Source organism: Gymnoscopelus microlampas, assembly GCF_963454915.1.
Source record: "Gymnoscopelus microlampas genome assembly, chromosome: 22".
In the NCBI taxonomy this organism is placed as follows: domain Eukaryota; kingdom Metazoa; phylum Chordata; class Actinopteri; order Myctophiformes; family Myctophidae; genus Gymnoscopelus; species Gymnoscopelus microlampas.
Window position 1 is genome coordinate 44,598,905 of NC_139959.1, and position 17,853 is coordinate 44,616,757.

The 17,853-nt window shown below is 43.5% G+C and overlaps 1 protein-coding gene and 1 long non-coding RNA gene across 2 annotated transcripts in view; one reads left to right on the forward strand and one right to left on the reverse strand.

Annotated features, from left to right (window-relative positions):
• The window catches only part of LOC311039202, a 765,206-nt gene that overhangs the window by 228,789 nt on the left and 518,564 nt on the right, over positions 1–17,853 (forward strand). The gene's annotated exons all lie outside the window — the stretch shown is intronic.
• phex (phosphate regulating endopeptidase homolog, X-linked) overlaps positions 1–17,853 on the reverse strand; it is a gene marked incomplete at its 5' end in the record, with an annotated part of 52,922 nt that overhangs the window by 30,451 nt on the left and 4,618 nt on the right. Inside the window, 10 exons of the mRNA XM_084048703.1 lie at positions 213–290; positions 2,680–2,781; positions 3,503–3,631; positions 3,934–4,027; positions 7,758–7,900; positions 8,800–8,883; positions 10,545–10,661; positions 13,038–13,106; positions 13,683–13,909; positions 15,778–15,861. Coding sequence (XP_083904829.1) covers positions 213–290; positions 2,680–2,781; positions 3,503–3,631; positions 3,934–4,027; positions 7,758–7,900; positions 8,800–8,883; positions 10,545–10,661; positions 13,038–13,106; positions 13,683–13,909; positions 15,778–15,861 — 1,127 coding nt within the window. The remainder of the gene's footprint in view (positions 1–212; positions 291–2,679; positions 2,782–3,502; positions 3,632–3,933; positions 4,028–7,757; positions 7,901–8,799; positions 8,884–10,544; positions 10,662–13,037; positions 13,107–13,682; positions 13,910–15,777; positions 15,862–17,853) is intronic.

Below are 17,853 nucleotides of genomic sequence, written 5' to 3' on the forward strand. Positions count from 1 at the left end.
AACGGACGTGGGTAGGGGAGGGGCATCCGCTTTCCCCTTACACATTATCAGAGCTTCCGAGTCCCAGACTGAATGCTGGAAACATTTGTAAATTGTGGGAGGCAACAGTCTGGTGACACGAGACTAGTTCAAGGATGAAACACAACAAAGTCTTAGAGACTTATTTCCTTCTAAAACGACACGTTAAAACACATTTTCTAACGGCCTCTCACCTGCTTGATGTCTTCATTGACGTAGGTGTCATTTAATATGAAGTCTGGGTATCCTACTTTAGCTAGGACAGCATGGGCCTGGAGGGAGAGAGAGAGACAGAGAGAGAGAGAGAGAGAGAGAGAGAGAGAGAGAGAGAGAGAGAGAGAGAGAGAGAGAGAGAGAGAGAGAGAGAGAGAGAGAGAGAGAGACAGAGAGAGAGAGAGAGAGAGACGGAGAGACAGAGAGAGAGAGAGAGAGAGAGAGAGAGAGAGAGAGAGAGAGAGAGAGAGAGAGAGAGAGAGAGAGAGAGAGAGAGAGAGAGAGAGAGAGAGAGAGAGAGAGAGAGAAGGACAGAGACAGAGAGACAGAGACAGAGAGACAGAGACAGAGAGACAGAGACAGAGAGAGAGAGACAGAGAACCCGCAGGTTAATATCAGAATAGTGATTATATTATTGATTTCAGCTGTTATGATTCCTAACATGCACACATGACCCGCTTTAATGACTTCAGTCTATATTAGTAGTTTAAAGACGCACTGCAGTGACATTTTCGGTCATTTTATTTTGAAGGTTCAGTCTGAAACGTCGGCTCAACCGACTCTAAACCAATCAGAAGGTCCCATCCCTTCAGGCTATGGGACGTTGGATCTCAATCACTTCAGCCGTGCGCAACACGGCTAGTGTTTGTTTACAAGTGAGAGAGAGACGGCCAGTGAAGCACGTTTGCTACTACCTGGCTTATTTCTAACCTATAATGTTTTCAGATACATATTTTAGTGTGCATATGAAGTTTAAAATGAGTAATACACTCATCTTCAATCAGATTCAAAACAGAGTATCTCTGTAATTAAAATCACCTGTGTTTGAAGAACGTGCAGCTATGGGAATCAAACAGGTGCATGTAATCAAGATTCATTTATATTCATGAAGGCTGCGTTATGTCATCACGCAGCACGTTTTCGTTTACAGGAAGTCATTAAGATTGGCTTTTTAGGGACTTTAGATATAAAAAATACACAAAAATGTTTTTTTTTTTCTTTTTTTTTGGCATCTATTGTTAGATATGCCCATATGATGACCACGGATATGCTCTAAAAGTGTGAAAAACATATTTTTCATTTCACTACACCTTTGATGACTAGTATTAACATTCTATTGTCTTTTTTATGTCCAATGTGTTTGTATTTAAGTTCATAAACTAAATGAAGTTGAAATTATATAAAAATGTTAAATTTTCGGGATTCCAATTCGAAAATAGCAGATCTACAAGCTCAAAACGCGTCGCACTGTGACACGTTTTGAGCTTGTAGATCGGCTACTTTTGCGATTTTTGCGTGACATAGAATATGGCGAAGTACGTTTGTGAATTAATGCACAAACAAAGGTTAAAATACAGATATAAGAGGTGTCTTGCCCTCTGACAGTATATGCAATGTGTCCCTCTGGAGTAAGTGTGGAAATATAGTGTTCCTCTACATCAGGGTTCCGCAATAGGCGGCCCGCGGGCCATTTGCGGCCGTGAGAGGCAACTGTGCGGCCCGCGACGGCTCTTGTAAAAAAAAAAGTGTTTTTTTTTCTTTGTTTTTTTTTTTATTGAAAAATAATATCTGTATTACTGTTCAAGCAGACTGACAAACACATATGTAAGTCAATTGTTGATTCTGGACTTATTTGATTTTCAGTATGTACAACTGGCTGCTGTTAATCTGTATTACTTTTCAAGCAGACTTATTTTGTTTCCAGAATGCACGGGAGGTCCTCATGCACGCGCGCTGCGCGCATGTGCATGTGTCCCGCGATGTCCCGCGGAACGGACACGTCTGCCCCTCAATGGGTCTGTTTGAAGGTGGTCACCCTACATATAATAGGTCCTCACTAATGCTCATGATAAAATGATACCATTTTTTCCTACTTGGTCTGTGTCTCATAGAAGGGCTGTGGACAGTCCAGAAACCCGTCTACCAGTGACATCATCGTTGGGCAGGATTTTTTTTTCCAAGAAGATTACAATTTTTGTATTCTGATTTTATTTAAGGCGAGAACAATGGGATCTTTTATTGCATTGCAACTTTCCAGGAATACAAAGCCTGCAGTTTCTATTAGCTTGGATTCCCCCATCGATGATGTCACTGGTAGACGGGTTTCTGAACTGTCTACAGCCCTCCTCTGAGACACAGACTGATTAGAAAACAATGGTACCATTTTATCATGAGCATTAGTGAGGACCTATTATATGAAGATATGTTGAAAAGTGGTGAAGTCGTCCTTTAAGAATCCCAGGCCTAAAATAACAGTGTCAAATTAGCTCGATTATAGAAAAAAAACGAATAAAAAACAAAAAAAATGTCCCTGGCCCTCAGCTTCGTAGCCGAGACATAATTTGGCCCTTGGGGAAAAGTAATTGGGGAACCCTGCTCTACATCATCACCCCTGGGTTAGAGGTTAGCGGTCAGGGGTCAGGGGTCAGTATGGTAATGAGGCTTTACCTTCTCAGTGGCTCTCTTCTTAGTGGGCGTGTCCATCCACTCGTTCTCCTTCTGCAGCATGTCAATGAACGCCCAGCGCACTCCCTCTATCAGCTCCTCCATCTACACATACACACACACACACACACACACACACACACACACACACACACACACACACACACACACACAGACAGACAGACAGACAGACAGACAGACAGACAGACAGACAGACAGACAGACAGACAGACAGACACACACACACACACTTTAATCAAAGGTTTTACTTTTAGTGTAGTTTCAGTGAACTGAAGTATAGCAGCAATACGCCACTAGAGGTCACCGTTCACCCAGTATTTATAACGTCTGAGAGAAGTAGTGAGACACTCAGACGTTATAACATAGAGGCAGTGGTGTAAAGTAACTAAGTACATATACTCTACATCTACTCCAATACATCTCAGAGGCAAATATTGTACTTTTACTCCACTACAATGATTTGAAAACTTTAGATACTAGTTACTTTGCAGATATAAATGATTATATTATAAAACATAAATGAACCACTTGAGCCCTATTTTATACCTAAGTCAACAAAAAAAGGCAATATTTGTCAAAATGTTCAATATATTTAGTCTTAGTCATAGCTTAGTTATTATCACCTTTTTGTTGTGTTTACGTCATTGTGTCGACTATATCTTTATTCACTGACAGCAACACGCGTGTGAAAGAGATTCCTATACGACGCTGTCCAAGAACACACACTCTACATACACACACACACACACACACACACACACACACACACACACACACACACACACACACACACACACACACGCACCATGTGCTTCTTGTCCTCCTGGAAGTGTGTGTTGACAAACAGTCGTCCGGTGGCGTAGATCAGTGTGTTCTCTACGTAGTTTACACACTTGTCCCAGCGCGGGGTCAGCGAGGTCGTCCCCGTGGTTACCTGGAGGAGAAGCACGGGGGACCGTTAGCGCTGTGTGTGTGTGTGTGTGTGTGTGTGTGTGTGTGTGTGTGTGTGTGTGTGTGTGTGTGTGTGTGTGTGTGTGTGTGTGTGTGTGTGTGTGTGTGTGTGCCTGTGTGTCTGTGTGTGTGTGTCTGTGTGTGTGTGTGTGTGTGTGTGTGTGTGTGTGTGTGTCTGTGTGTGTGTGTGTGTGTGTGTGTGTGTGTGTGTGTGTGTGTGTGTGTGTGTGTGTGTGTGTGTGTGTGTGTGTGTGTGTGTGTGTGTGTGTGTGTGTGTGTGTGTACCCGTGCAAAGTCCAGGTATCGGTACAGGAAACGGCGGCTGAGAGTCGTGATCCGAGAAAAGACCGTTCTCCACTGAACATAGTTGGCTACCGTCCTGGGAGAGAGACATAGACACAGAGAGAGAGAGAGAGAGAGAGAGAGAGAGAGAGAGAGAGAGAGAGAGAGAGAGAGAGAGAGAGAGAGAGAGAGAGAGAGAGAGAGAGAGAGAGAGAGAGAGAGAGAGACGCACACACACAAACGTTGCAATAATGGCCGATCTGCTATTCTTGTTTTTTTGGGGTGGGGGATATATAAGGCTCTATCTTGGCCCACCCATTATTTAAAGATTTAGCATAATGGCACAAGGGGCGTTCTTGTGCAAAAGTCGCTATCTTCCCACGCTAGCCTTATCCCTAAAACACCTGCTCTACGTGTTAATTTATGCATATATTATGCATAGGTGTGGTCTGGGTCTTGTAACAATAAAACCAATCAGCGTTCCCGATGCCTTTAAGACCAGGCTGAGTAAACCATTATCCCCAATGCAATATTTTGCTCTCTCTCTCTCTCCCTCTCTGCCCATGGAAGAGTCACGTTGCCTTGGAATGATATTTAAATAATATTTGATACACAGAACTATCACTCACACATCGCTGCTTATAGAGAACGTTAAATGACAGCAATCTGCTTATGTTCTGGATGAATTCAACACAATGCTCTGGTGTGGCCAAAGCAAACACAGATCAAACATTGTATTTGTCTTTGATAAGCTTAAAGGGTCTACACCATGAATTTAAAAAATTATAATAATATTTAATATTAGGGTTGTCCGATATTGGCTTTTTTACCGATAACCGATATACCGATATTGTCCAACTCTTAATTACCGATACCGATATCAACCGATACCGATATATGCGGGGATTATTGTGATTAGGGTAAGCTCAAATTTCATATCACACACACCATATACAGTAAGAACTCCTGTAACTTATTTATAAAGCCAAAAAAAAAAAAAAAAAAAAAAAAAAAAAAAAAAAAAATTCAAAAACCGATACCGATATTTTCCCGATATCAATTTTTATGCTAATATCGGCCGATAATATCGGGAGGCCGATAAAATCGGACATCCCTATTTAATATCATATTGTTTATGTCCCTCAAACGTTTTTCAAAAGGTTTGAGCCTAAATCAAGCCTCAGATATACTCATTCACACTAACTTCTCTCTGGCTTATAAAGCACTTTCACATGCAATACCACATTGTCCTGTTTGGCACGGGGCGCTATTGAGCCAGTTTGTATGCATGTTATGTCCTGGTTCTGTGTGGAAAAAGTAAAGTTTTTTTTTTGTTAGAACTGAAAAACGGGAGGAATTGTTCCCAGACAGATGGGGGGAACAGGAGCAGGGGGAACAAATCTGACGGACTGTTTTCAGACCAATTTACATAAAAAACACAGATAGCCTATGAAAGCCTGCATGCTCGGGGGAGACCAGAAACACACAAAAATGAGGAAAAAGTTAAAATTCATGGTGTAGACCCTTTAACTGGCAACTGCTGATAGAAACACAACATATTGACCCAAGGAATTAACAGTCACACTTCTGTGGATTTACAGTGAAATTGTAATGACGATCACATTCAAAATCACTTCAATCAGAAGCGCCGGTGTGTCCGTGTGTCCACTCACTCTGCAGCCACACTGAGGCGCCGATAAAGTTGGGCACTATAGACCATTGGTTCTCAAAGTCGGGTCGGGTCCCGAGGGAGCTCCAGGGGGTCCCCAGCTAAATGATGGATAGTTAGGAACCAAATGGACCCTAATGGGTCTGTAACTCTGAGAGTGTACAAATGGAACCAAATGGACCCTAACGGGTCCATTTGGTTCCATTTGGACACTCTCAGAGTTAAATTAACATTGGTTTTACAATATAAATTGGGGTCCCAGGGATAAAAATGCCATTCAATGGGGGTCCGTAGCCTAAAGATGCATGTCAAACTGGGGGTCCTTGACATGAAAAAGTTTGAGTACCACTGCTATATAGACCCCATGTTTCTCTCATACGCTCTAGGCTTTTGATGGCCTTTCAGTAAAACTGTCTCTACATACAGTATGTATTATAGAGTACACACATAGTTCAAGTTCAAGTTCAAGTATTTATTTGCCATTTCAAAACAAGTTTGATAGGAAATTGTCTTGGTGCTTCCTCTCACATACAAGACAACACAATAAACAACAGCACAAAGACAAGAGCAAAAAGAGACACAAGAAACAGAACCAAACCAGGACCAAGCTGCAGCTTTGGCTCATGTATACAGTACAGACAGTAGAAGAAACTGCTTAGTGCAATTATGTAGCCATTTTTAAAGTGCATACTTAAAGTGCATACCGTCTAGTTTGTGTATGTAGTGCAAGAGTGTCGTTAAGGTGCCTGACTGCTTGGAGGTATGTGCTGTCTCTAAAACGGGAGGTTCTACTCCCAATGCTGCCATATCTCCTACCTGATGGGAGGAGATTGAAAAGGTAGTGGGCTGGATGGGAATGGTCGGCTATGATTTTTTTAGCCCTCTTCACCAATCTAGTGGGATAGAGTGATGACAGCGATGGAAGGCTCGAACCAATTATCCTAGCTGCCTGACGTGTAACCCTCTCCAACCGTGTCTTGTCCTGTGCGGTTGTATTGCCGTACCAGACAAGCATGGAAAAGGTGAGCACGCTCTCAATGACTGACCTATAGAAATGTATCATAGCTGTTTTACTGACCTTGAACTTTCTAAGCTGCCGCAAGAAGTAGAGACGCTGGTGGGATTTACTGACCTTAAGACCTTATGACATAATCATCCTACTATAATTCTAGTAACCTCACGGGTGGTAGCTGCTGTCTTGTGTCTTGGGTCGACTCTTGATCAAACTGCGCATGCGTCGTTGCCAGGTTTCGCGAGAGAAACAAGCAGCAAGGTCTACGAAAACAAGGCCAAACGAAACGAAACCCTACAAGCAACGAGGTCTATGAAAAGAAGGCCAAACGAAGCGCCTTCACACATATATACCTTGCCTCTTGGAAAACAGCCGATCTACAAGCTCACAACGCGTCCCCACCACACCCACCTGCACTTTCACAACCAACGCCAAAACACAATACCACCAATATTGGCCCTAAGCCGCTTACAATATGCCTACATGGCAACTACACTCCTTGAACACCATAGACCCCGCCCACTCTCTGAGTGCATTTACTGTGGAAAAAGGAAACACAGCAGACTTTTTTTCGTACACGCGATGCACATACGCACACACACACACACACGATGCACATACGCACACACACACACACACACGCCACACGATGCACATACGCACAGCACACGCGCACTTTTACATCCAGTCCTATTTTAAAAGTCTGCGTATGGGGGACTCGCGTATCCGCGCGCCTGGTGTAGCCGCTATCATTGATAATCACTTGGATATAAACAAACGCGCTGTACGATCTCTGTGTGTGTGTGTGTGTGTGTGTGTGTGTGTGTGTGTGTGTGTGTGTGTGTGTGTGTGTGTGTGTGTGTGTGTGTGTGTGTGTGTGTGTGTGTTTGCGACGGGACCCGGGGCGGGCGGGGGGGGGGCGAGTAACATGCCTACGCCATTCTCCGTGCTGTTATATATATATATATATATATATCTGCCCGTGGGGAGGGGTGACCGCGGGCCGGGGGGGGCCACGACGGGACGCGCGCGGGGGAGAAACCGCGCGACAGGACGTGCATTAACCCCAAGTTTGCAACTACTTTCGCCTCCGCGCGCCCTTCACCGGGTATGGTCTAGTAATAATAATAATAATAATAATAGTACCTGGGTTCTGTGGCGTTGATGAGCTTGAACAGCTCCTTGAAGTATTGAGGAGCTCTGACGATGACGGGCTCCGAGGAGGAGATGGTGATGTCTGGATCTCCTTTAGAGGAGATCACTGTCTGGACATAGTCCATCCAGTCAAACTGTAGGAGACATAAACATACTGCTTATAGATCTAATTATAGATCTACACATAGTCCATCCAGTCAAACTGTAGGAGACATAAACATACTGCTTATAGATCTAATTATAGATCTACACATAGTCCATCCAGTCAAACTGTAGGAGACAATGAACACATGATACTACTTATTAATAATGTCTTCATTGTTCCCACGTATAATACATTGTATTATCCTACTACTCTAATCAGTGGTGGAAAAAGTACTCAAATTCTTTACTTAAGTAAAAGTACCAATACTGCAATATAGAAGTACTCCATTACAAGTAATAGTCCGGAATTAAAAATGCACTTGAGTAAAAGTACAAAAGTATTGGCATCAAAATGTACTTAAAGTACCAAAAGTGAAAGTACTAAATATTTGAAAATAGCAGATCTACAAGGTCACAACGCGTCGCGACGCGACACGTTGTGAGCTTGTAGATCTGCTAATTTCAAATAGCCTAGGTATAAAATAGGTTTAAAGTGGTTACTGTATGTTTTATAATTTAATAATTTATATATGAAAAGTAACTAGTAACTAAAGTTTTCAAATAATTGTAGTGGAGTAAAAGTACAATATTTGCCTCAGAGATGTAGTGGAGTAGAAGTAAAAGTATTGTAAATTGGAAATACTCGAGTAAAGTACAAATACCTCAAAATTGTACTCAAGTACAGTACTTAAGTAAATGTACTTAGTTACTTTACACCACTGACTCTCTAATTGACCGATTGATGGGCAGGGCTTTGCATAACGTCTATGAGAGTGTGCAGAGCTATTGTACATCTCTTACATCTCTACATCTCTTACATAACTTACATCACTTACATCATTTTAGAGGAGAGGAGAGGGAGGGGAGGAGAGGGCCGTCCTTACATTACCTGTGGTATGGCTCGTTGCAGACGGGACAGAGTGTATCTGTTGTACATGCTCTCACTGGTCCTGTTCTCATAGGGAATGAGGATCTGTGTGAAGAAGAACGCAGAACAGGAACTTATAGCTCTGCATGGATACACTGGCTCTCATTTATCAACGCAGCGTATAAACCGGCGTATATTTTGCCATATGTTCGGCCGTCCACCAACGTCGAAGTCACATTTATCAACACATCCTACACAGCTGATCCGAGCGTACATTTGGTCCCAGCGTTGATAAATGTCACGGCTGAAAACGAGTGTCATATATAATAGTCTCGAAACACCCCGATTTTACGACATGAAGAACCAAAATACGACCAAATAAAGAGTTTCGCTGGCTCGCCTCACCTCGCTGCCTGTCAAGTCCCTAACACAAACACACACACACACACACACACACACACACGCACGCACGCACACATGCACACGCCTCTCTCTCTCTCACACACGCAAAAGCGCTCGTATATTTTTGAAAATAGCAGATCTACAAGCTTACAACGCGTCGGCTTGTGAGCTTGTAGATCTGCTATTTTCAATGCAGCCAGATCTACAATCTTATCTGAATGACAGTTAAAGCAATTTGTTTAAATTACTTTGTAAAATGTTATATTTTCACAGGGATTATTTATTAGTGTAGATATACACATTTAGGAGTGGGTTATGTGTCCAGATGCCTGTCAGACAATGCTGCTCCGCAGGTCTAGAATGGAATAAACGGGTGCAGCCAACGTCAACAACTGGTCTCGACCAGACGTGAGATCTCAGCGTACCGTAGGATGAAGCCCACGTCAGGATATATTGATAAATGCCGAAAGGTGCGGTGATCTCGGCGTGCGCCCATTATTTAGGCTGCACCGCATTGATAAATGAGGGTCAATGTATCCAAGCCACTGTGTGCACATTTAAAACAACAGCGTTGGACCAACGTGCTGTACACACTCAGTAAACACATAATACACTAAACACACTGAGAGTAAATCAATACACAACTAGAATAAGTGCCCCTCGGAGCACAGGTCAGGTAGGTTATTGTGGGCCAGTAATGTTCCAAATTTGTACTGATTTGCCTGACATTTGGACCAAATTCTGTTGGAGTAATATCATAAAATGTGTTAAAGTAATGCTAGGTAACTTTTTCAATAAAACTAAAGTTAAATTGTATATCTTTTGTGAGTGGCAAATGTTCCACAACACCCACTCCATGAATTTCACCCCCGAAAGCCTTTTATTTATATATTTTCTATTGAACGTGGTCGGGGTTGACTGTCCCGTTGACTTTTCTGAGGAGAACTTTAACCAAAAATAGCAGATCTACAAGCTCACAACGCCTCGCAGCGCGAGGCGTTGTGGGCTTGTAGATCTGCTATTTTTGGCAAAGAGGTATAGGTGTAGAGGGGAAAAAAGAGCAGACCAAGTGAACAAAAAAAAGTATAATTTACTTGAGCACCTGCCCCTCAAAATGTCTGTGCACGCCACTGTTTTGATTTGAGGCATTTGGTTCAAAACAGACCAATCCTGCACATTTTGGAAGCCAATCCTAGCCAATGCAGGATGGAACATGAGAAATATGAAAAACCGGCGCTGTAACAGGCCGATCTGAAAGTGTGTGTGCACAGTTTCACTGTCATCGGCCCAACGGTGCCACAGAATAGCTGTTCTCAGACGGACGGACAGACAGACGGAGTGGTATTATATGATGTATTTTTTACGTGAGCTAGCTTGGTCTCGAAGGCGAGAGCTTCTTCCATCTGGGTCAATGCTGCCGTCTCCGGAGCGCCTAGCATCACCGCTACGTCCACCATGAGACTGAGGAGAGCTGAGCGGTACTGTGGAGGGAGAGAGAGAGAGAGAGAGAGAGAGAGACAGAGAGAGAGAAAGAGAGAGAGAGAGAGAGAGAGAGAGAGAGAGAGAGAAGAGAGAGAGAGGCTCAGTAATGGAATACGGATATTAGGGACTGCAAAGACATACATGTACAGATGTGCCACTTCAAAACTTCACACGTTACTGTTCTTTCCCTGAAAGTGCCCTGAAAATGCACTTTTTTTCCCCTCCCTGTTCTGCCCTTAAAAATGCACTGTTTTGCCCCTGAAAAGAAGTTGTCACTACACACCCCCGTTTTTCCCTTCAACAGACATCCATATACATGAGAACAAAAGAATGTGTGTTGAAGAAGGTGTCAGACTCAATATGAGGCAAAAGGTGATTTGAAGAGGTCCTTGACCAGTTGCTCAAATTAATTAGCATCATAAAAGCAGTGATCATCAAAATAATTCAGCATTTTAAATGCCCTTCTTTGTCCCTCTTATTGCCCTGGGAATCCCCTGAAAATGTACTGTCTTGGCGATGGCAGGACATTTGAAGTTTTGAAAAAAATCACATCTGTATAGTGAACAATTACAAGTAGACCAAACAAAGCCTATACATGCATGATGGCAGTTGTGGCGACCTGTTGTCTGAACATGTGACGTGTGCTAAAACATACTGTAGATATACAACGAGGAGAGGAGAGGTTAGGATAGTATAGTACAGTGGTTCTCAAACTTTTTCATGTCAAGGACCCCCAAATTGACACTTATTAGCCCGCGGACCCCCATTCGAAAAGATAACCCAGGGACCCCAATAAGAGAAGTTTTTTTACGGCTCTCTAGCAGTGATTCTCAACCGTTTTAATTTCAAGGACCCCCCAGTTTGACATGCATTAGGCTACGGACCCCCATTTAATGGCATTTATACCTCTGGGACCCCAATTCATATTGTATAATCAATGTTAATTTAACTCTGAGAGTGTAAAAAATTGTACACTCTCAGAGTTACAGACCCATAAGGGTCCATTTGGTTCCTATCCATCATTTAGCTGGGGACCCCCTGGAACCCCCTCAAGTACCCCTGGGGGTCCCCGGACCCCACTTTGAGAACAGTATAGTCAGGGGTTCACATAACTGGTGCAGCATGCGTGGTCAACATGCATGCTGCACGGCACATCAGACGAAGGGAAGCGCTCTCGCGTAACCTAACCCTAAAACGGAAATAAAGTAACAAAACAAACTCCAAAATCCGCCCCAAAAATGCGCACATGCGCGGTCGACGCGTCCCTTATTTCCATTTCTGAGAGGTGGCAACCCTATCCTGAAGCCACACTCACACAATCACGCTAAAGCACGCGTCGGCCCCATACACACACAGCCATTAGGCTGCACGTGATTGTGTGAGTGTGGCCTCGAACCCTGACACACAGACACAGTCAGTCGCGCGACTCACACGCACCACGCTGCTGGCTGTGTTACAGCCACTCGTCACCGATGATGAACGCACCGTGATGGTGCAAAATATGCCGTGAGCCAGTGTTTATTTCGTCGACTAAAACTATGACTAAAAATGTTGGTCGACTACCTTTTTTCACTGACGAAAACTAAATAAAAACTCCATAAAAACTAGGCTATGATGACTAAAACTAAGACTAAATATATTGACAATTTCGTCAACGAATAAAAACTAGACTAAAATGTCAGTGAGGGATCTAGTGGAGAAGAGATCCAGTAGAACTAAAAGACAAGTCATTTTATGTTTGGATGCGCTCGGGTGTTGCGCTCTGAAAATAGCCGATCTACAAGCTCACAACGCGTCACAGCGCGACGCGTTGTGAGCTTGTAGATCGGCTATTTTCAGCATGCAACCAAGTGTAAAATCAGCCATTACGACGCCATCAAGGCACCGCCAACATACATTTTAGTCGACTAAATCAACTGTAGATTTAGTCGCCTATAATGTTGTGATGTTTAGTCGACTAAAACTAGACAAAAACTAAAACGTTTCAGATGACTAAAATATGACTAAAACTAAATGGAATTTTATTCAAAAGACTATGACTAAAACTAAATCAAAATGTGCTGTCAAAATCAACACTGACGTGAACGTCCCAATCTGGCGGATAAAAGCAGCGCCTTTTACACAGAGACAAATCATTTCAGTCACCCGGCTTTTGATAAGCATGAGAAAAGCAAAGAGCACGTCAACATAGTGCAAACAATTGATAACAGGAGCAGGCAAGTTATCCATGTATCCCTCTTGTTTTATCCATCCTGCCAGACGTGTCGCGGCAAAATTTATTCATTTATGTATTTGGTGCTCCCCTGAGTATAGTATAGTATAGGATAGCACTCTGCACATGTATAAATAAATAGATAATGAGATGTCAGACTCACAGCTCTGGCAGACGAGGTGTTGGTGATGTAATCTTCTCTGGATGATAGAGACAGGTAGGCCTGATCCATCTGGAGACATGAATATAATAATAATAATATATTAATAACACAGAGACACATGTATTCACACATTTCCCAAGGAACTTAACCCATTAAGACCTGGAACTGTGTCATTTTTAGATTTGAGCTAAAAAAGCATTATTTTACACCTTGGGCTATTCAAAAATAGCAGATCTACAAGCTCGTAGCGCGGCACCGAGTGCCGCGCTATGAGCTTGTAGATCTGCTATTTTTGAAAAATCGTGAAAAATGTGTGCAAATCTTTGAATATATATATATTTAAAGCAAACATTTTTAACTCAAATCGTTGCTTCTGGGGGGGTCCCTGGAACAACACATTTTGATGGGGGTCGGCGGCCACATGCATATCATTTTGGGGGTCCTTGACATGAAAAAGATTGAGCACCACTGATATAAAAACATACGTTTTTCAGAAAACTGTTGGGATTTAGGAGACATGTAGAATCGGCTTCAGGTCTCACAGGGTTAAAATGGAGTTTTGCAAAGGAAGTGGGCGTGTCTGATAAAATCAGAAAATGACCAAATTTAAAAATAAAAGTACAACAGGCTGGCTTCAACTCTGACCTTGATGACGTAGTGGGAGGAGTTCTTGTCGTCGGGCGAGATGTACAGGCGAATCAGAACGCTCTTGCTGTGCTGGCTCCTCATCTCGGCCAATGTCTTCAGGAGGTTCCATTGGCCCGGCAACCACTGCCACGCCCCTCCTAGCCCCTCCCCCAGCACGGGCCAGCGGAACTCCGCCTGTTTCAGCGTCTTCAGTATGGGCTTAATGTCCAGCTGCTCCAGGATGGCTGACCACACACACACACACACACGCACACACACACACACACACACACACACACACACACACACACACACACACACACACACACACACACACACACACACACACACACACACACACACACACACACACACATACACATACACACACACACACACACGCACACACACACACACACACACACACACACACACACGCACACGCACACAGTGTGCGGTTTTTGAACAGCCCAAAGTACAAAATAATGGTTAAAGTGGTTAAACAAACACGTTCCTGGTCTTAACACATTGACCGCCAGAGGTTAATCTCATAATGTACTCACCAGAGCCAAGGTTTTATTGTTGTTTTATTGTTTTTTTTCACGTCGCCATAGACCCCGTTAAAATCCTTAAGAATGCGCGATGCACTGTTTGTAAGCGACATTACAAAGTCTAAACCAGTTGTGCTGTAAACTCGCCCCCTTCTGTGGCCAACGCGGAAGTGCCTTTTTCAAACCACCGCGGACTATTTCTTTTCGCCGATAAAGTATAGTTTTGGACCATGACGGAGGCGCGCCGACTCAGCAGACCTTGAGGCCGAGGAGAGGCGCCCAAGCGCCTTCAGGCGCGAGTGCCCGCGTCGACCAGCCGATGGTCTGCTGGTCGACTCAGCGCCGTTCGAGTTATGTAGCGATAGGCACAGAATCGTAAATAATGTTTTGGTGAGAGCGTTTGCCCCAACTGTCACTCAAAGTGGCTACTGGCCAATCACAGCGCGTCCTTGCACAAGCGTATTGGCCAATCGTGCACAACTGGTTTAGACTATGTGTTTGTAAACATCGTGCAGATGTCCCCGTGTCTACCAGCGAAGACCACGTGTCAAACGGAGCCGCCATGTTGTAGTTAGAACGGTTTATGTTAAACAGTAATCGACAAGGAGAAAAAACTACAAGGAGAAAATTACGTTTAAAACTGGATCCCAGACAGGAAGCGGATGCGATCAGAAAAAAAAAAGGAACCCATATAATTCTGTTTCCGGTCGTCCTACCGGAAACCGGAAATGGATCAAAACATTCGGAAAGTCCACTTTTTTCGAATTAAAGGAGAATTTTGGACTAAAGTTTTATTACCTTTTCTATGATGTTATGATATCTTAGGATGAATGGTACAGTAGAAAAATGTCATAACTCCACCCCTGGTCCGCCAGAGCTTAAAAGCCCTCTAAGCTGCCTCATTCACTAGAATGGGGAATCTCACTTACAGTTGAAGCGGATAGGCCTTAGGTTAGATCACATATTGTAATAGTTTTTTTTTCTTTCTTTTTTTTGGTGAGATCTGATTTTCATAGTGACAGAACACTGTTTTTGTTTTTTGGACAGTGTTCTGTCACTATGAACGTCAGATCTCTCACAAAAACCAAAAAAATGCTATTAAAATATGTGATCTAACCTAAGGCCTATCCGCGCACCTTTTTAAGCTGTGGTGGACCAGGGGTGGAGTTATGAAAAATTTCTACTGTACCATTCATCCTAAGATATCATAACATCATAGAAAAGGTAATACAACTTTAGTCCAAAATTCTCCTTTAACATGGATTTTCATAATATCAACAGTTTGCGTAGATCTACGCGATTGGCACGCGATGTGTTAATGGGTTAAAGTTCACCAAACACTCAAACGTCCTCCAGAGTGTTTCTGTTTCCTAAACGCTGACATGAACGTCGTCATGACAACTAATCACTGTTGTCTCTACGTTTAGAGAGAAAACACTATGTCTGCCTGAAAGGCCAGGACAGTGTGTGTATGTGTGTGTGTGTGTGTGTGTGTGTGTGTGTGTGTGTGTGTGTGTGTGTGTGTGTGTGTGTGTGTGTGTGTGTGTGTGTGTGAGACTCACATTCATTCATACAGGAGCGGTAGAGGACCTTGGCTTTGGTCACAGCCTCCAACTCATCAGCCTCTGACGGAGCTTCTAGAAGCTCTGGGGGAGAGGACACAATGTTACCGCCTGTTACCGCCTGTTACCACCTGTTACCACCTGTTACCACCTGTTACAGCCTGTTACAACCTGTTACCACCTGTTACCACCTGTTACAACCTGTTACCACCTGTTACCACCTGTTACAGCCTGTTACCGCCTGTTACAGCCTGTTACAGCCTGTTACAGCCTGTTACAGCCTGTTACCACCTGTTACCACCTGTTACCACCTGTTACAACCTGTTACAACCTGTTACCACCTGTTACAACCTGTTACCACCTGTTACAACCTGTTACCGACTGTTACCGCCTGTTACAGCCTGTTACAGCCTGTTACAACCTGTTACCACCTGTTAACGCCTGTTACCGCCTGTTACAACCTTTTAACACCTGTTAACACCTGTTACAACCTGTTACCACCTGTTACCACCTGTTACAGCCTGTTACCGCCTGTTACAGCCTGTTACCACCTGTTACCACCTGTTACAGCCTGTTACCGCCTGTTACAGCCTGTTACCACCTGTTACCACCTGTTACCACCTGTTACCACCTGTTACCACCTGTTACCACCTGTTACCACCTGTTACCACCTGTTACCACCTGTTACAACCTGTTACAGCCTGTTACAACCTGTTACCGCCTGTTACCACCTGTTACCACCTGTTACCACCTGTTACCACCTGTTACCACCTGTTACCACCTGTTACAACCTGTTACAGCCTGTTACAACCTGTTACAACCTGTTACCGCCTGTTACCACCTGTTACCACCTGTTACCACCTGTTACCACCTGTTACCGCCTGTTACAGCCTGTTACAACCTGTTACAACCTGTTACAACCTGTTACAACCTGTTACCGCCCGTTACAGCCTGTTACAACCTATTACAACCTGTTACAACCTCTTACAACCTGTTACAACCTGTTACAACCTGTTACCACAATTTACAACCTGTTACAACCTGTTACCACCTGTTACAGCCTGTTACCACAATTTACAACCTGTTACAACCTGTTACCACCTGTTACAACCTGTTACCACAATTTACAACCTGTTACAACCTGTTACAACCTGTTACAACCTGTTACCACCTGTTACAGCCTGTTACCACAATTTACAACCTGTTAAAACCTGTTACCACAATTTACAACCTGTTACAACCTGTTACCACCTGTTACAACCTGTTACCACAATTTACAACCTGTTACAACCTGTTACAACCTGTTACAACCTGTTACCACCTGTTACAGCCTGTTACCACAATTTACAACCTGTTAAAACCTGTTACCACAATTTACAACCTGTTACAACCTGTTACAACCTGTTACAACCTGTTACAACCTGTTACAACCTGTTACCACCTGTTGTAACCTGTTGTAACCTGTTACAACCTGTTACCACCTGTTACAACCTGTTACAACCTGTTACAACCTGTTACAACCTGTTACCACCTGTTACCACCTGTTACAACCTGTTACCACCTGTTACAACCTGTTACAACCTGTTACAACCTGTTACAACCTGTTGCAACATGACAGGCTGACAGGCTGTTACCAGAGAAGGACAGAGTACTCGACCCCAGCTAGAGTAACACCCTGGATCAACGAGCACATGCGCTCACTCAAGAAAGAATGTCGTAGAGCTGAGCGAATTTGGAGAAAAAACAAACTCACTGTCCACCTAGAGATTTTTAAGAAGTCAACAGTGGCCTATAACAAAGCACTGCGCTTGGCAAGGCAAGCATATTTTTCAGGCATTATCAATGACAACAAGCAAAATGCCAGAGTCTTATTCTCTACCATTGAACATCTCTTAAACCCCCCCCAGGCTTACAAGGAGTCGCTCCCTGCTTCTAAAGCTAAGTGTGATGAGTTTGCGTCTTTTTTTGCAAACAAAATTTTTAGCATTCGAGCTGGTATTATGAATGCTGCTGCTAGCACTGCAAATGCTGCAAATGGTGCATGGTGCAAAAACGTAGATCACTCCAGAGGAAGTC